The sequence below is a fragment of the Pholcus phalangioides genome, unplaced genomic scaffold, assembly GCF_987345545.1.
Source record: "Pholcus phalangioides strain wild (caught in Gottingen) unplaced genomic scaffold, Ppha-v1.0 ptg000003l_1, whole genome shotgun sequence".
NCBI lineage: Eukaryota > Metazoa > Arthropoda > Arachnida > Araneae > Pholcidae > Pholcus > Pholcus phalangioides.
In genome coordinates this window covers 8,320,343-8,340,547 of record NW_028301596.1, presented here as the reverse complement: position 1 = coordinate 8,340,547, position 20,205 = coordinate 8,320,343, and the positions used below count along the sequence as shown (strand labels likewise).

At 37.9% G+C, this 20,205-nt stretch overlaps 1 protein-coding gene across 2 annotated transcripts in view; it reads left to right on the top strand.

Annotated features, from left to right (window-relative positions):
- LOC149088001 (growth factor receptor-bound protein 14-like) overlaps positions 1–20,205 on the top strand; it is a 79,238-nt gene that overhangs the window by 25,379 nt on the left and 33,654 nt on the right. The window contains exon 2 of one of the 2 annotated variants that reach the window (XM_089243586.1): positions 17,825–17,952. The exons of the other annotated variant lie outside the window; for it this stretch is intronic. Within the exon in view, the coding sequence (XP_089099712.1) occupies positions 17,900–17,952 (53 nt within the window). The 5' untranslated portion in view covers positions 17,825–17,899. The remainder of the gene's footprint in view (positions 1–17,824; positions 17,953–20,205) is intronic. 2 annotated transcript variants of the gene reach the window in all.

Here is a 20,205-nt window from a genome sequence, read left to right as displayed (position 1 = left end):
TCTTGAAACAATAATTATGCAAAAACGGCAATAATTATATAACTATCTTTTCAATAATTATGCAATTACTGTTTTATTAATTGCGAAGTAATTTCTATCTTAAATTATGAAATTTTCTTTCATTAATTCTGAATTTTCACCAATTTGCTCTTGAATTATTTCTTTCATCAATTCTAGAGAAATTCAGAAATTCTAGAGAATTATTTCTTTCATCGATTCGAGAATTATTTCATTAATGCTAGAATTAGTTATGTGACTATAATTTTGAATGCAATGAATACAGCCTTATAACCTTATTCTTGAGCTTATATTTGTGTGTCAAAAATCCATTGTCGAGTACCTAACTTGAAGAAGATTGTAGACTTCAAGCTCGGTGTCTAACAGTGACCGGTCACTCTCATTTCATTTGAACGTACAGTGGTCCGATGGGCTTATCTTTGTAGACATCCGAGGTAAACCATGTCCGAAAACGGCAGACTGCCCTTTTCAGGTGCATGGGTGCGTTGAAAATGTGCAACGAATACAAAACGGCCCAGTCAGCCGAATTCCTATGGAATGAAACCTCTCGTTTAGTGGATCTGGGTGGGGTTCGCTGAATTCTATATTACTATATATTTAACCAGAGACTAAAATACAGCAATTATATCATTTTTAATTAAACTAATATTAGCTGGTGTCACATGTGACTCTCTGAAAATTTGTGATGTGCTATAATACCCTCATATCGTTTTTATTATGCCTTTGAATTAATATACCTGATGAATTCAAACTTCTTTGTTGGCTTGAAAAAGGTCAAGAAGTGAACAGGTTGGCGTGACTAACGTTTTGACAAGACTTTGTTTTTGGTTTTCTTTTAAGAATCTCTCTGTGATGATCATTTCTTTTAATTTCCGTCTTTCAATATTTTTCTTCATACATGCATTGTGTTGTTTTGGGCCTGTTTGCCAGCTGACTACACGGAACCGCTGCATGTTTACTTGAATTCTCGCCGCTTGTTTTTTCAGCTTGTACAGAAAAACTATAAATGTGCGTGTTGTATTTTGACTGCTCTGTAATTTTTCCATTGCACTGTAACGGAAAAAAAAAAACATTTTCTATGTATCGCTGTAATATCGTTGCTTTCCGTTTCGTTTGCTATACAAAGATGCTTTACAAAATTTGATTCAAGGAGGATTCAGTGTTTGAACCAGAGAAATGAGGCTGTATGATGTATATCCTCTTGAATTTAATTCTTTTCCGAAAGCAGCTCGAGGCAAACTCTTCCCCCCCCCCCCAATTCAAAATAATATATATTTTTATATCGTTGTACGTCACCTGTAATTTCGATTTAATAAATACTAGAAACTTTCTATTCACATTTTGTATTTTTGGTGCATTTTTGAAACTGGTTTGCATTCATAACAATAATTCTAAATTGAGATTCATTTCGTATTAAAATCAGGAATATCCATCTGTGTTTTGAGATCCAATTTTTGTAAGAATTTAGAGTTCGCGTATAGGTGGTTTACAGTTCAGCGACACAGCTCAAGAAAAACAAAATTAACGAACTTGTGTTACGTATCCGTATCTCTGTTGTAGTTGTTTGTTTACTTCTTCCTCCTCTTCGTTTTTGTGCAATGGAAGAGATATGCTCTCGCTATTGGTGTTTTCCACGCAACGTCCTCATAAAAGAGGTCAAAACTGTTTTTTTTTCCCCTCGGTCCTGTTCTTCTAGATGCATTTTTCTATATCTTTGTTGTGTGTGGTGTCTTTTCTTTTTGATACTGTTCGTCTTTTGTTTTGGTTCTTAAAAGTGATCGTTTATTTAAAAACTAGAAAGAGGTAACTTTTCTTTAATGAAAGAAAAACAGGTCGATAAATGACAACTTGGCGAAATTTGCATGAAGAAATGTGTACATATTTTTTTTTGTTATTTTTGCTTGAATGTTTGTCATTATTAGAGCCCGGAAGTTTAAGCACTAAAAATGGTGGTCGAAATAGGCAGGCAGAAAGTCACTAAAAATGCCTAAAATAGGCACTGTGAAAAGGCATTTATAATTTATGGAAGAAAGAAAAAATAACAAACTAAGGTATTAAGGGTCCAAAAACTAGCTGAAAAATTGGTTGCATTTAATTTCTATATTGCTCTAATTATGGTTTTATAATAACTGCATTATTATCCGAGTTAAACTGATTACAAGTCCAAAATAAAATGCTAGTATACCCTGAGGATGAGGTTAATTACAGGGCCACTATTACCATAATCGGAGCCCGTAGAGAAAATGATCTGTGGGGCTCCTTCGAGTTGCGAATAATTCTTGTCTATTTGTTGTATTATTTGGAATAATCATTATAACTTCTATAGTTGAAACATAGCTACCTTGTTCTATTTTGGTAAAAAAAAAAATTTAACTTTTATATTACCACACATATGAGAGACTCCTTCTGCGTGGGGCGCTGTGTGGCCGCATCTGTCGCACACCCGTGAGGGCAACTCTGGTCAACTTAATCGAATACTAAATGTGCTGGTAAAATGAATAGCCATGGTTGTTTGCATTTTATGGTGCAAAAAATAAACAAATAAAACCAGAGCAACATGGGCTCCAAAGCCGTGTCTGCTCCTACCCCGCTTGGGTGAGCCATGACATCAACTGATGACCTCTTGAGGCAGTCATTGGTCAGCTCTTGTACAATGCAGTTCAATGCCTGAGCGAGACATGTTATGTGAAACGTGGAGAAGCAAATATTTCTAATTTTCCTCTGCTTTTCTAACATGGGTTGCGTTTACCTGAAACAAAATCATTCACGTCTAACACCAAACACCATCCGGTTAAAGCAAAGTAAATGCATTTCAACACCGATCTCTCAGATCACTTATTCACATTTAAATAAGGCTGAAAGGTGCATGGGGGGGGGCGGCTTTCCGATAGTAATTTGTACTGAGAGAGCTAGAAAACTTTGGAAAGAGCAATTTTCTCAAAGCTCAAAATATCTAAATTTTAAAGATTATGGCCTGTGAAATTCACCAATAAACAAAAAATATGTTAAAATAGGCAGTTATGGTAAAAAAACATTTTTATCAAAAAAGTTTGAAAATAGGCAAAAAAAAGGGGATTTATATGGCATTTTGCCTGAACTTCCGGGCTCTAGTCATTATACGTTCATCGGCGGCTACGCTGTGCTTTTATGGCGTTTAAAGCTGTTCTTTAACGGCCACTCACTTGATTATTCAATCACCCATTCACTCATACGGTCACTCAATCGCTCACTTACCTTCTCATCTGATCACTCATACAGTCAATCACTCAAGCTCTCAAGCACTAATTTGATCACCGGTACGGTTACTCACTCGGTCACTCACCCTATCACTTGATTACTCGATCATTCGTGCGGTTACTCGCTCGATTATTCATACGGTCACTCACAAGGTTATATGAGTTTATTAAATTCATAGAACTCGGTAGCTCATACGTTCACGCACTAACTTTTTCGCTATATCATTCACCATTTTATTCGGTCGCTCACATACTCATTCACTTGGTCTCTCACTCACTGGCGGCGAACTTTGTCGGTCAGTTTTCCGTGTTTGAATATTCCTTTCGGTAAATGGCGGGACGGTGAATTTTTCGTAAATCGGTATAACTATTATGTGGCGACAAATATAAACAGCGACGTTCTGAAAATAATTTTTGTGAATAGTAATAAGTCAGACGGTTGATGAATTTTCCAAGTAAATTCCTCATCCTTTCGCTCGTGGTATGACGGCCAAAAATTGCATTGTAGGTATGCTGTCATCCTTTTATTTCTTACACGGAAAAAAAAAATGATTTATGAGATGACCTGACTAAAGTAAAACCGAGATTTCCTTAGCACGTTGAAAGCCCCGGAAATTTTTCGTTTGGTTTAGCTCTGTATAACACGTTATGACTCGGTTTTAAAACACAAAGCGAATCTTATCTTGATTTCGTTCTATAGCATCTTTTGTGCAGGAAATTTTAAGTGCGAAACGACACGTTCACTAATACTAATAGTTTGAAAAACGAGGTGTCGTAAAGCAAAAATTCGATCATATCAAGCATATGCTGGGATCGATAATTTCGTTTCGCAGTGTTAAAATATTGAAAGATTTATCCATAAAAAAAATGATGGAAAGTAAGGTATTCAAAATCCAAGGGGGGAAAAAATGTCTTCAGAAAATTGATGTAAAAGATTGTCTCGAGGAAAATAAGATTCAAAAAACAAAGGTGTGTTAGCCTTGCAATCGTTTATACTGTATCTTATTTCTAAAGCACGAAATCCTCCGGCTTCAAAAATTTTCTTTGGGATATACAGTACATACAAGGTGTTTTTCCATAGCACGCACACACACACACACACGAGGCTGAATATATTGGCGGTCATCAAAAAAATCTTTAAAAAAAAATGAACTAGTTAAATGATTTCATTTCAGTTTTTATGATTCTATGGACTTGAGAATCCCTCGAGGATAAGTCGTTAATTTTCATTTTCAAAATGTCTAGACGGGCTATATTAAATAAAAGAAGAAAATTTTATTTATTATTGCGTAATGTAAGTAGATGGGGGGAAAAGAAAACCTGTTAGTTCAAACCCGAGTTGTCTGGATTATAAAGAACGAGGTCACGCGTGACAAAACAAATCTTTTAAGAAGCTTTCTCTCAATTTCGGAAGACCAGTCAGCTGCAGGTACTCTTTCCATTCAGTTTTTTTGTCATCTCCCTCCACCCTACACACACACACACACACACACACACTATTTCTCATCTGGAGAAGATTTCTTATGTGCTCATGTAAATTATTGTTGCTGCAGTGGCGGTAGTGCCATTGCAGTGATGAGCATTATATTTTTTTCCAATCCACAAAAGCAAAGCCTTTGACTTGGGGAGGCTCCACTACGCACAAAGATACATTGTACGTGAGGAAATACGCTAGGGAGGGGACTAAGAGTGTTATAATGTTTTGTCCGAATACCAATTTTCTTAAAATTCATCACAATTATAAATAAAATTGAGAATGACATATTGGTAATTTTGAATGATTGATATTGAATTTTAATTACGCAATTTATTACTTACTTATTATTGAAAGAATTTAATTTTTTCCTCCTTCAACGCTTGTTACCAAGTTTATTTAATTAAAAAAATAATGTCAACCATTATTTACTCCCAACTAGTAATGCATCATGAATAAATTGTTCCCTTATCAAAGAAAGTTAGGGCCATTCTCAAGTATTACGTCAGCATCGATGGAGGAAGGGGGATTTCGGATTTGCTGAATTTCGATGACGAGGGTGGGGGATTTGAACGATGCTTATGTCATCAACCATCTTACACATAAATGTGAAAATATGTATGTTTGTTTATACAAATCTACAATTTTAGACCGATCGTCGCCAAATTTTGCATATGTACCATACAGGACCGGGATTGAACCATAGGCTACTTCGACGTTCGAAGTTAGTCAGCTGGGCAAATGCCCGAAATGGGCGAAAAATTGTCGGGCAAGCATGGTTTCTCGGCCCCAACAATCAGTTTCGGAATGTTTACTTTGGTTGTTGTAGTTCCCTAACAATGCGTTTCAGACATGCGCATGTCTTTACAATGGTTTGTCGCTTCTTCGATGTTGCCAGTATTATGTATTCCTTATTATGTTCGCCAGTATTCATTCCTTATTATTGTTTGTCAATTTTTTAATCTTCCCAGTAATTGAAGAAAACCCAGGCATTTCCGGGTATTTTTGATAATATTTCATATTTTTTATAAAGGCATTTATAAAATTAATGGCATTTTACTCGGTAGCCTATACCAAATACGAGCAAAGCCTTTCCCTAGTTTGTGAGCATGTAAACTAACATTCTCTATATTGATAAATCTCGTTATATAACCAGCATATTAAAAAGCCACGTTAGTGATCTCTAAATGTTCCGTGCATCCTCAAATGATCTGGAAATGTATCCGAGCCACTCAAGTGTTCTAGAAATGTGTTGCGGGCCACTTAAGTGCTCTGGAAATGTGCCGCTTGTCAATCGAGTTATCCATAATTATGCCGCGGATCACTTAAGTAATCTGTTAATGTACCGCGTATAACTTGAGTGATGTAGAACTGCAATACGAGCCGCTTAAGTGCTCCAAAACTGCGCCATATGTCACTTAAGGGATCTCTAAATGTGCCACAGATTGCTTGAGTGTTCTGGAACTGTGCCGCGGGTCACTCAAGTGATCTGCCAATGTGCCGCTTAGTTCATTTTTACAAAATTTGGTTTGAGGTGGCGGGCAACATCAGATAACCCCGAGGGCTATGGGTCGAGCATATATGGCTTAGAGAGTGGATCACAATGAATTTCTTAAAAAGAAATTCGTTTTTTCATGTTATAAATTCACTATAGAAAGTCTCAGAAGAAGTCTGGCTTGAGGCCCACCGGAGACCGCAACCTAGGGGGCGCTTTATCCAGGATGGGTGGGGCATGCTTACCGATTACTATACTTACTCTCGAAAATCATAGTATCATATCACAAGGCCCCCGCACCCCGTGTATTGAGACAGACAACCTTGTGAATAATTTTCATTATGTGTTTCGGTTTTGTTTTTAATTTGTAAAAAAAAAGCGTAATGGGAACGAATTTGTGATTGAAAAACCAAAGCAATTTTGCTCAAAATGTGACAAACCGAGCATTTTTACGGGAGCAAGAAGGTATCCAAAAGATTGAAGGTGTTATATCCCGTAACAGCGAGACGTATGGTCTGCATTAGATTTTCCAAATGCGAGCAAATATTTGAAATATTTTTTATAGTGGTACGGTTCAGAGAAAAGTTGGCCACCTCTGCGTTAGAAGATCATTTGCACTACGCATTCCTTGTACAATTGCTTACTCCACGTGTTTAGGTCGTATAGGTGCTAAGTGAACATTAGTGCTCCGCAGTAAACTTGATGCCAAAAAAAGTGCTCCGTGATCTTAAAGTTCGGGAACCACTGAAATAGAGTATCACCTCTTAGTATAAGGACCAATAGGGACTACACTACTAAAGTTGTTAAACAATAATTCCACACATCAGCCAATTAAACAGAAGCATTCAAATTCTAAGAGGAGCCACTTTATCTGGAAAATCGATATTTGATAACATTTTGTTAATGATGTGCACTTTACAAAGAGTACAAAGTGATTTAGGTGATATTTTTTTTTCAAAAATTTTATAACAAAAAAAAATGAGTAAAAAATATATGCTGTGTTATAATAAATTTGGGGCTCTGAAAACATGGACCCCCCTTAGCAAGTATCCTATTACTCATGCAGAAATCGGGCCCCCGCAAACCAATTCTTGGTATTGTTAAAATAGTTAAATACTACTGTTGAAGAAAACAATTCCTAGATGACACCGGCAGAGATTATTTCTTTTCTTTTATACTACATCATACAAGGGCGTAGCGGGGGGGGGGGGGTCTGGTCCCCCCCCCCCGAAATGTGAGGAAATGACCGAAAAAAATTGAAAAAGATGGCCAAATCCATTGTTCTGTCACTTTGGTCCCCCTCTCCCCCCCCCCCCGAACGAAATTTCTGGCTACGCCCCTGCCAGCATAGCATTAATTTTTCTTTTTTGTAGCAAATCTACATAATGCTCCGAGATGTTTTGGGTATAAAATTATACCGGAAGGAATAATAAAATTCCTTCGATTAGTAATAAAGCCAGTGATTCACTCAACTAAAAGTATCGCTAATATCTACTAGTCGATCTCGGACTAGATCGGAATTTTCATGTTTGAAATTATTGTAATCTTCTCTTTCCCAAAGATGCCATGGAAGTAAACTTTTGGAGTCAGTCTTGTAAAATAAATGCCCCCCGGATTTAAAAATGATTTGGCATTTAAATAATATTTAATTTTCGATCTTGTTAACCCAGTTGTTTTAAAATTAAAAATTTGTTTTCCATTATAATCAATAATTTCAGTGATTCTGTAAAAAAACAAAAATGGAAGTTTTCTTCAAATAACTGTATAGAGAGAGGCCTCTCCAACTGCTGTCGTCCACCGCGGCATAAGTCCGCGGGCATGCTGCCAATTCCTAATTTGTTAATCAAGTACATTTATCATTTTCCGATCGATGACGATGCCTTGAAGTAAGGGTGCCTCAGTCTGTGGGCCAGATACGCGAAATGGCTGAGATTCGCGACCCACGAACTGGTGCACTTGTCATGTGCAAATAGATCCAATTATTTATTTACACCTTTCGTGAACCGCACGTTGTACACTGCCCAAACATAGCATTTTTTGTGGGGGGGGGGGGGATTCGATCTCGCATGTCTTGTTTGGATGTAAATTCGTTGAACTGGGAAAATCGAATTTCGAAAATAATTCGGCATACTCAATGAAAAATATGAAAGATGCACAATATATAGAAAGCAATGAAAATCACATCGAACCCAAACATATAGAAATTGCTATAAGGGTACTGAATTATTCATTAGGACGGCGGGGAACGTATTATTATTTACGTCTTCTCTATTTTTTTTACTTCATTTTTCTGTCTACTCGTCATGATGCAATAACAGAGATCATCGAGTTATCTTTTTCTTTATGAATTTATTGTAGATATGGTTATGAGCTTTTGTGGAGAGTCCAGTGACGCCGGAGCCCCGATGTTGATCGTAAAAGATTCAGCAGCAGCTTCGGGGTCAAGGAATCAATAACATTACTCTTTCTTTGGTATCAAACGTGCATATACAAACACACGCATGAGATATCGTACTCGTAAAATTTCATTCATGTGATTGGTTGAAAAGATAGACAATGTGAGCGCGCATGGGCTTTCTATGCAAATGAAAAACAATTCTTGTTCGATTTTTTCCTCTTTTTCCCGTTTTTCGAAGATTTGAATATTTTTGTCAAGGAATGGAGTTTGATGGAGAGATTTGGTGCAGTATTTGATTTTGTTGTGTACCGTGTGTTCCTACACTATGCTTAGCTTATGAATGTGGGGAAATATGGTAATGTCGCATTTAAATTGCTCAAATTGAAAACACTGGAGTGCCCATCACTTGGAATGTCTCGCAGTCCTGATTTTATTCAAATCATATAAAGTTCGATTCCTGTCAACAGACGTTGAGAATCATGTCAGTTTTCAATTTCTACTATGTTGTTATGGAACCATTTCGGTTTAGTTGACACGGCCGTCCTAATTTGGATTTATTTTCCTCTTTCTCGAACGAGGTCAAAGAGTTCTCGTGAATAAACGGGGTTCTAAAGATCTCTTCGCTGTGGTTCGTGTTTGTATCGAATGAAAATTGTTCAGTCATATACTTTGAAATTTCAACACGATACTTGAATAACATGAACAATTCAGGCATCTGCCATTTTCACTTCAAAATATGGAATAAGGCAACACGTTTAGAACATGATCCACGCATAAGTCGTACAACATAAATACGCAAAGGGACCACTCATACTCTCAGAACGCATGTTCCGGCATGCACCGATTCTTTAAAAATTTCCCAGAGGAGTATTTGCGAGGTACACGCACATGGTTAAGCAGAAGTAGTTTCGAAGTGCGTTGTTTTGAGCCAGGATATTCACGTGTGCCTACTCGGTGGTTTGAAGGAACCAGAGTTGAGTCGATTTACACAATTATCATTTTTCTTGAAACGTCGCAGGTATAGACTGGGCGCGCACCAGTTAGACAAGACTACTATAGACGAGCCTAGTCATTGTTATTCACGTGTTTTTTATGGCGTTACGTTTCAATTTGTATGACTAACCGCTGTGCGTTGCGCGCCATACAAATCAACATGAACAACATAGACTAACTTTGTTTAAAGCTGTCTTGTTTAACCGGTGTGCGCTCAGACATGTGGTCACGGGGTTTATGAAGGTGTTAAAAATTAGTGAACTTCTGGCATAGGGGAATACAGTATAAAAACCAATGTAGGATCTCCAGGGAGATTTTCATGTTTGTGGCCACCAGCTCTTGCATATAGGCTGACCCACGTAAGGATGTGGTTGCACTGCGGTATTTAGTCATCGATGACCGATTGTTTTTTCTCATGTTCTACCGCAATGTCTGACAATCTCTTCTATACTCTTAAGGAATTGGTAGCTGTTGTCATACAGAGTTGCCGTAGCCTTCGCGTTCGTGGTCGCAGCTATTCGCAGTGATATTACGAAATCCATTTCTCGTCTTTGCCAATTAACGCTGTGGAACTGAGAGAGAGAAAAAAAAATGCATTAAAAAAATAGGAAGGAGTGTTTTCTTTTTGGCGGCTGTCGGAGAAACAAAACGTTATTGTGTAGCCTGCTACTACTACTGCTTCTTAAAGTAGTGCTAGTAAAAGAGTTGAATAGTAGGCGAAAGAAAGGGTGCGCTGTTGCTCAATTGATGACTGCAACCGGTTTAACTCTTATTAGATGAGTAAGGACCAAATGAAAAGGAAAAAAATGTATGTGCGGCACACGTTTTTGAGAGCCTGGATTCCGCTGCTGCTAAGTAATTACTATGTGAATTCATTAGGCTAAAGCGTATCGAGCCAACAACGGATTTCGGATACGCTACTGTTTACGTGCTAGTGGATCTGTGACGACTGCACTTTTCTACCAAATAAATATTCAAGAATGCAATTTTGAGTTTCAGTGGCTAGAACGGCTAAATTATATCCTACGGTCAACATTCCTGTAAGCAACGGAATTTCAAAATCGTCAAATAATTAATGAGGTAGCACGCTGTGTGGGTGTTCGCTCCCCAAACGAAACGCCAGTGGCTAGAAAATGTATTAGAAATGCTACTTTATTCAAAACTTGCCGTCCCACTCTTGATTGTATTATCGGACTCGAAGCGTTCTCGTAAACATCCCAAGCAGCCTGACACCGTGCGAGTGTGCTTGGCCCTCTTTGTGGCCGTTGATACAACTCTTGGAAAAAATAATTGAGACAATTCCGAGAAGAAAAAGGTTTACAAGGGTCGTTGGACAGTTGGAAGATGATTAGTAGAAATTGGCTAGAAAGAAGAAAAGGATAGAGAGTATAGAGTTGCTCGTAACTATTGTTCAGTAGATCTTTCTAGTGTTCTGTTTTGTGACGTTGTTGGGGTGGATGAAGTGTTCTGCGAAGTGTGAAATTATCAGTGTGTGGTCGGATGTTTTTGTTTTCTTTCCTTCCACGTTGAATTATTTTTTGTTTTTATTCCATTTCCGATGACAGGTGATGCGTGACTGTCCGTCGAGCATTTGAAAGTTCACGACCGTCTCGAAGGTCTCTTGAAGCATTTTCTGTTTTGTCTTATTATCGGACAGTGGCGTGGGTGGGTTTTACACCTGTCAGCGGTGTTTTGTGGAACCGCCAAGTTCTTTCCTCTCGTTCAATGCTAAATTTTTATAGGATGACGTTGTGGCTTTCTTCTTGCGGTGTGTGTGCACGCGTGGGCGTGCCATTTTCGGATGTTGTGTTTGCGGTTGTGACGACTTCTCGGGTGTTGGCAGATGGTGGAAATCACGCGCACCAAACAAAACAAAAAAAGAAAAATCGTGAGTCATATTTTCCGGGTTTAAACATTAATCGATTGGGTTATTAAAAATTGAATTTAGATATCAAATTATGTTTGTTTTTTTACTGGATTTGGATTCTTTTCAAAATTCTGGTAGACATTCATTCATGAATCGCCCTACTTTCACTTTTAAAAACATAAGTCATTTGCATTCGAGAAACTTGTTTTTGATGAGAGATTATTTTGAACGCATTTTTGAATTTTTTTCTATTTTTTTAATGTGTTGCCTTTTTAATGTTTTATGATCGGCATATAATACCGTGTATTTTATGGAATAGGGAGAAAAAGTTAGATTCCTTGGGAGTTGGAATTGTGCCATTTGTGTGTGCGTTGTTTTTTTTTTTCTCACAAAGAGTCGTGTGAAATTTCTGGGTTGTGTAATGGACAACTGCCAAGAATTGAACCTTACCTGTGTTTCCACCTGTCTCTGCTGATGTTCGAGTTATAAAAAGTAATTTGGATTCTATGGTTTATGGGCCATCTATATATATACACAGTTTATCAGCAAACATGACCTGCATTCACTTTGAATTGTCTGCAAAATGGTTACAAAAAAAAAAATTGGTATAAGTGATTAGTCTCACACTTTTTCCTTTGCTTTTTTTTAAAGATAATCCTTATAAACTCAATAGTTGCATATTGTGAGTGAAAACATCTTGAGTGATTTTATTGCGGTAGTTATCTGGATTAGTATGGATTTCGTAAGATATTTATTGTTTCTGGAAGACTATTTTTTCCAAAAAGAAAAAAATCCAGCACATTCGATTTTACTTTAATGACTACGAAACCTATGTGTTTTTAAAACTTAAAATTGTAAAATTTTCTTGTCGGCATAAAATATTTGAATACCGAGTATTACCATTATCTTACGCGCTGTCATAGTTTCAAAAACACATGGTACATCCGACTTTAACCCAGGCCTGCCAAAGGATGGCTTACTGCCTGCTGCCCCCCGAGGGGAGGGGGGGGGTAGGTTGAAGCTGAAGAAGGCTTCCATCACACTCCGGAGCCTCAGACACCTGCATGGGCAACGCCCCTCCAGGCATCTGATTCCCCCAGACCATTCCATCAGGGTAACTCAGTGGGTATGCCTCTGCTCACCTCTCGGCCGGACCACGGTCTCCCAGGACTGTTTAGTGAATTCAAAATCGGAAATGGGGAGCGGTGCTTCCTCTTGATGGGGCCCCAGCCTGACACCAAGGGTCTCCTGCAGGTTTGGGGAGCGATGGTTCCTCCTGATGGGGCCCATCCAGACACCAGGGGTCTCCTCCGGAACTGGGGAGCGGAGTTGTCCCTCATCTCTTCCCATTTCTTTTCCTGACATCTATGACTCTGGATGATAATGTGAGAGTTGGGCTCTTGCTGCTTCCTCAGGACTTTGCGTAGGCTCCTGAAGTATAATCTCAGCTGGCTGTGATCGTGAGGATCCAGGTTCGAACCCCCGTTGGCGGCACAGTGGTGGTCGCCTGAAGTTGGTTTTCTGCGGTTTTACAGCTTCAAGGCACGAATGTGAGTCGCTCTCCCATTTGAAAAAGTCTCTCCGCAGAGAGCAGGCAGGCCTAGAATACGATGCTGACAAAACATGAAAATTCAAGCATTTCCATCTTTACTTCAGTAAATGGAAGACAGATGACAGCATGAACACGAAACAAGCGTTACTCGACAACATACATACGTTAGGACCACGCATATACTCGTAACACGTTCCGGCATGTATTGCTTTGTTAGAAACTCCTCAGAGATGCATCTACAGTTAGAATTCAACTGTACATGCTACTATTAAATAAGTACTAAATATGAAATAGTAGTAGTTAGTAAATTACTATTTAATGGTAATTTTTAGAGAGAATGTATTTTTCACTTTAATTAATTATATATAAGTATTCTCTGTAATATATGTGCAGTAACGCCCTTGTCGCCACAGTGGTGGTCGGCTGAAGTTGGTTTTCTGCGGTTCCCAACTTCGAGGAGCGAACGCGAGCCGATCTCCCCCGTTAAAAAGTCTCGCTATAGAGAGCAACAGGCCTACAACGGTACAATTATTCAGTCATTGCACTTCACTCGCGGTTAGAAAAAGTGATCGCAGATGGCAACACTACACATAACATACCACAGAAAAATGTAGACGAGGTGAATGTGTGGTTCAGTAATAATAGTAACGCCCTTGATGTGTTATGTTTTCTCCAATCGTCACTTCGTATTTTGAAATTTCATAAATTTCGAGTGTCATTTCGAGCTAAATGTGATGACTCGATATCCGCACCACCTGTCTTCATACGATGCGTTGTTCTCTTGCGTAGAAGACTTCTACAGATGTCAGTATCTATATAAAGAATTGAAACGTAATGTTGATTGTATGTTGCAACTGTAAATGACACACACACTTCTTTAGTTATTGAAAAATAGAAGCCGGAAATGTGTGTGTTTCAGAGAGGATTCTCTTTATATATATATTAACAATAAGCCTATCATTCTTTCAGTGGCGTGTGAACAGAATCATTTCACACATCTGTCATGTTTGTCGTGAATGTCTCTAAAACAACATGATGAAAAGGTTAGGCCTACGATTTGTGAAATGTCTTGGGAATTTCAGGTCTTTTTATTTTCCTGCATGTTAAGGAATTATCGACTCTACTTCCATTTCGTTGCGCATACACTATGCTCTTCGAGTCTGCCGGCGACAAGTGATCTCTTTCTTCCTCCGGGGTAAAAAAAAATTACAAATATATATACGTTTCTTATGTAGAAACTGATGTTGCGACATGTTCGAGCTGTAGCGGCTGTTTCTTTCAAGGTTAACTCAGGTGCGTAATTAGAATTCCGAGTTTTTCCTAAAGCATTTTCTTCCTTTCTTATTTATTTTGGCTTCACCATATGTTCTTGAGTTTATTGCAATGGATTTTGTGATTTTTTTTTTTTTTAAATTCTTCATACATACATACTAGGCCAAAACGCGTTTGCAGAGCTCCTAAATAATGGCTCCCAAGTTTTTCAATTCGGGGTACTTTTTCAATGATTGGATTTCTCCCTTCCCATAATTTCAACATGATATCAATACTGTATTGCAGTCTTCGCAAATTGGATACCGTTACATACGTCGACTTCAAAAGTTTTTTCCTCTCCGCATTTGTTCTGACAGTTCTGTACAAATTTTCTTCATTCATAATCGAAATTCCACACTGTGAATTACTTTATTTTTCCTCGGTAAACTTGAATTATTATGACACGTGCATTTAAAAGTAATATCTTTCTTTTCCTTATCAGCCGCTTAGCTTTCATTTCTGTTTATAAACTTCGGTAATTTTTCTGTTAAAACCAGTAAGTTTCGTGTTTTTGTGACATATGTTAAACTTTAAGGACTTTTAAAAAAGGCATGGAAGTGGCACAAGCGCCTTATTGGGGTTGCTTGTGATCATTCGATTGATGGGTGTATCAAGATCAACTGTGTCAGCCATTACATTGGTATCAATCATTTACCGGTACTCAAAAACTGGCAAAATGTTTGCAGATAGAAGCAGCTGTAGTCGAAGATCCAAGTTGTATGCCAGAGACAGAAGAACCATTCTCTGAATTGTGACCAAAACACGACTCTGGCATCGGAAATTGAATGCTGGTATAGAACACTTTCATTTTTTATTTCCTATGCCGTAGTACTTCGTTTCTTTTCATTGCGATTTCTTTTTCTCTCCCACATTCAATTTCGTCTTTCGATTAAAGCTGCTTCTGTGTGTAAATGTTTTGACCGTCTTTGTGTTCTCAGGAATGAGACAAATGATTGAGGATGCAGATCTTATATAGTACACCCAATTCACTGGATGATCAGATGACCCAAACTAGGCACTCGGCAACTATCATGACACTAAAAACAAAACAGTTCATTGCACGGGTCTGAACAGAAGAAAAAACTAATGTTTGTGTACGGAAATGTAAGCTACGCAACTGATAAGAAAAGGCTTAACTTTACATAAGGGTGTTCACATCCCCCTCCCAACACTGTAGATTCACCTCGAAGTCGTGATTGTATGTCTACCACACTATTGTGTCACAGATGATAAGTGTAATTAATATAGGAAGCTTTATATTATAGACCGTATTAAATATTCAAGTATTCTTGACGTGTATACTTATAAAAAATAAAAATATTAATTCTTTCCCCATTAAGAGAAAAATAAGAGATGCCTCAGGCAAAGATGCCCCTATTAGCAATCTGAAAGATCGATCGACGATCGGCTTCCCAACTTCAATTAAAACGTCGCCGATGGGGGGTCAGTCTCGATGAGAACACTGAATCAAGGAAAAACATTTTCTGTGTGCTTGTGTCAACAACGTTAACTGAATTCGAAGACTGAATAGGATGATGTGAAAAGATGAGTTTTATTTGAAAATCTTCGTTTTCTTGTAGAAATAATGTATTCGAATCTCCGCGATGGAAATTCGTTGAATGGGATGTTTTGGATTGGAAGAAACGTTTTCGTCTGCTTAGAAAGGTTTTATGGCTTATTGATTTCGTTGTATCGCCTCGATCGGTTAGTAAGAAGTTTGCCTCCGCAATTAACGGCTGATTATCTCATGATTCTCTCGCCAATTATAGTATAAAAATGTTCACATTTACCCGCAATTCTCATTACTTGTCGAGTGGATGTAATATCTGGTTGCCTTTATTTCTTGACCAGAGCTTGATAATTTGCGGACTCCAGAGAAATCTTTTTTAGAGCAAAGAATATTTTTTTCTCAAAAAAAAAATTGTCCGGGTTTTCTTTTCTTTTTCTGGGACTTGATGAATGTTGAAAGACACATGCTGATATAAATTCCGAAAATTTTGTACTGTCTTCAGCATCCAGTTTTGTAATTCGTGACCTGATGCCTGCAGTTGGTCTGTCTCCGCTGCTGCTGCGGGAGGGAGGGGAGGGGGTGTCAATTGTGGAATTATCATTGTTTTATTTTAAAATACAGCCGGCTCCGTTCAGTTGGGTATCAACGATTCTAGCCTACAATATTCATACGATTAATCGGTGTATCCGATAAGCGAGGAACAATTCAATTGCCATTTTACAACGTTAGTATATTGCATACTGAAAACTGATGGATCAATATTAATAAAGCTTCTCAAATAAATCAGTCATCAAAAATGAAATGAAAATTATATTTATATACAATGATCACAATACCTACGATTTTTACTTTTCAGTGGCAGAGTTAGCTGCCCTCTATTGACTGAACAGAGAACAAAAATACGTGATTAAATGTACGTATTGAATCTATATTGAATGAAGACAACTGGAATACTTGGAAGCTAGTGCCTACTCTAATGGTTTTTTTCTCATATCCTAACTTAGTAACATATTTTCCATTGATTCCAAATGCTTCATTCATTAAAAGCATTGTGTATAGTGAATTAACAGTTCACGTGTGACGCGTAATATTCGATTAAGCGGGGGAAATCGTTGAAATAATGATATTGAGCAGGGAACTTTAACCAATGCCGTCTTAACGCATGGGCCTACCCGGGCACTGCCCTGGGGCCTCAGAAAACAAGTAGTAGTTGAATTTTTCGAGAATTTGCGAGGTAGTTCTTCGGAAAAATCACTTGGCCCGGGGGCCCATAATGCTCTTAAGACGGCACTGACTTTAACAATGTCTCTATGGGAGAAATTTTGGTGCCGGAGGATTTTATCCGTTTAAGCGGGGTCGACTGCATTTTTCAATTTCCTTCCAGAATTTTGATTGATGGTGGAATGTGTTTGTAATTCATACGATCTTGAATTCACCGTACCTTTTTTGTGTGGCTTAAAATGTATCTTTTCTTTCCTCCTTTCGATGATTTATTTAAGCCTTTAATGTTCTTATTGTGATAACTTTGATGGAGAATATTCAATTCATAAACCAATCAAATTTCTGGAAATCATTTTAGAGTGAAGGATGTAAAAAGTATTCATTACTGTGTTATCTTTTATTGGGTTCATATATAAAGAAGATATAATTAGGTACCCCGTCTCTCTCTTCTAACCAAGATATGATCGTTAGAGGGATCATTTGTAATTCGATGATGGTTAAATAATCTAAACATGTCTGAAATAATTTCTACATCGGTGTAAAAAAAAACTTGTGGATCCATTCAAAAGATTCTAATTTTCAAACAGATATGGTAACTAAGTCTCTCTATGTATATATACGGTGTCTATCTATGTATATGCGATAGACGATCATGGTTTGTACTAGAATAATGACTTATTCAGATAAGCACAGTATCGTATATAGAGATAGCTAAAATTACAATTTTTCTTTTCTCTTCTCGTCAACAGAGCGGTGAAGACACCGTTCCACGAGCAAGCAGTGCACCATTTTCTTGGGTACTGCCGTTTCCACTGCTGAAGAACATGAACTGTCTGCAATTACCAAGACCTAGTTCCCTGATACCCACAGGCCCCTTGTAAGTCATTACTTCAAAACTATGTGTGTTTGTGTGATTGTCCGGAAATTCATTATAACACTTGAATCCGTTCGTTTTTGAACGATCGGTATGTATTATTCGTTGGTTCTCGTGTAACGTCTGATTGCAATAGACACGATGATACAAGTGTATCTTTTGAAAAAGAAGCTACAAACATGGCGAGATATCTTCTGAAATTTAACAATGCAGCCAACTGCTTTAATGTATGAGATAACCATGGCATCAGTATTGCTGTTGGCATACTGTGGTCTCAAGATTCGACTGCGTTAAAATGGCTCTTATGAATTAGTTCTAGTTTCACGGAAGTGTTTAACAGTATCGTCGGAAGTTTTAAATCTTCCGATGATTACTGTTGAAGTCTGTTTTGAAAATCTAACGAACTTATAATGCGCTGATTGAATAAACTGTAAAAGAATTATTTGAATTAATAATTGTAAAACTATCAAACTTCATTCAGTAGAAGAAAGGAAAATCAGGCACAGAAAACAATTACTCCAATTAAATTATGATTAACAGCCCCCTCCCCCCACAGAATTTATGTGCTTTAAACCTTCTGCTGAGATAGTAAGTAAACTAAGGTTTACTTGCATCTCGAAGTAACAGGTTCGAACCTCGCAGGAGACACTGGCTGCAACAAAGCTCGAAAACGACACCCCGTGGCTATCGGCTGAAATTGGTTTTCTGTGGTTTTCGAACTTCGAAAGCCGAATGCGAGCCGGCATCCATTTGAAAAAAGTCTCTTTTCAAAGAGCAATCGAGCCCACTACATTTTAAATTCGTGCATAATTCAAGTGCAACGAGAAAAATAACCTATTTGTTTGCTCCCTAATTCGGAAGGCAGGTTACAGTACTTCGTGAATACATAACGGGCATTCATCAGAAACAAACTTTACGTTAGGTACCGACCACCACATGCAAGCACATTTCGACATACACCTATTCGTTAGAATAGAGGTCTTCAACACATGGCCCTCGAAGCTTGTTACAGTGGCTGCCGACTAAAAGGGTTACACGGTTGCAGAATTTATTGGAATGCTGTGAAAAACTTCAATGTGAAATTATTCATTATACAAATACAACACCACAACAGGCAAATTGCCCAACGAGGTGGCTGACTTAAGAACATCATGGATCCCCGAGCCATTTTTGGAGGCCCTACCTACTACTGCTACACTCCAAATGCACCCCCCCCCACGAAACCCCCCAACGAATCGGTACATGCGGGAATGTGCGTGTACGTGTAGTGCAACCTGACGTAAAGTTTGTTTCTGTGTAATGTTTGATATGTGTAGTGCTGCCATCTGCCACCAGGTTTTTTTTTTCTAACTATGAGTGAAGTGTTATGGTTGAATGATTTATCGTTGTAGGACTGTTGCTCTCTGTGGCGAGACTTTTTAACAGGGAGATCGGCTCGCATTCGCGCCTTGAAGTTGGGAACCACAGAAAACCAACTTCAGCCGACCACCACTGTGGGGTTCGAACCCGGATCCTCGCATCGCGAGTCCGTCACTATAACCACTCGACCACCACAGCGGCGTGTGAAAAAAACGGTGTGACAGGTGGAACACTGGAAAACACAGGTGTGTGTGAAAAAAACGTCTTGCAGAATTGTTAAAAGAAAACACTTTAAAAACCAAAACTTTTAGAAAACATTTCAGCCTTAACTCTTTGGGGCTTGGTGGGTTAAAAACTGTCCCACTTTTTGCTTAGCTTTTTATGCACGGTGGGATATATTTTAACCCACCTCGAAAAGTTGAAGTTACTCATACAGTTTAATATTTTATTTAAAGTTTTTCATTCATTCAGTCGGCAATGCTATGCACCGACGGTAAATGCGTTAATAAGTGAAAAAAAAAATTATACAAATCAAAACGCATCAGTAACTTGTGTGTGCTGCTGTGATTAAGGTTTTATAATAAAAAAAAAATTCTGTGCAACTAGGGTTTTTATTTTCTTTAAAATCGTGTTCCTCAAAGAGTTAATGAGAAACGATTTTAGAATTTATTAGAATTTATGAAAGAAATGTTTCCACATAAATATTGAAAAAAATTATTTCTCAAATATCAAAAAATAATACCTGAGAGTTAATGGAATAAAGTATTTCGCCATTCAGGAAAATTCATAATTAATGAAGAATATTTCCGGAATTGAAATAAATATTTCCAGTACTAACGAAAATTATAGTTGATAGAGAGGAAAAAAAGTCAGAATCGATAAGAATTCATATTTAAT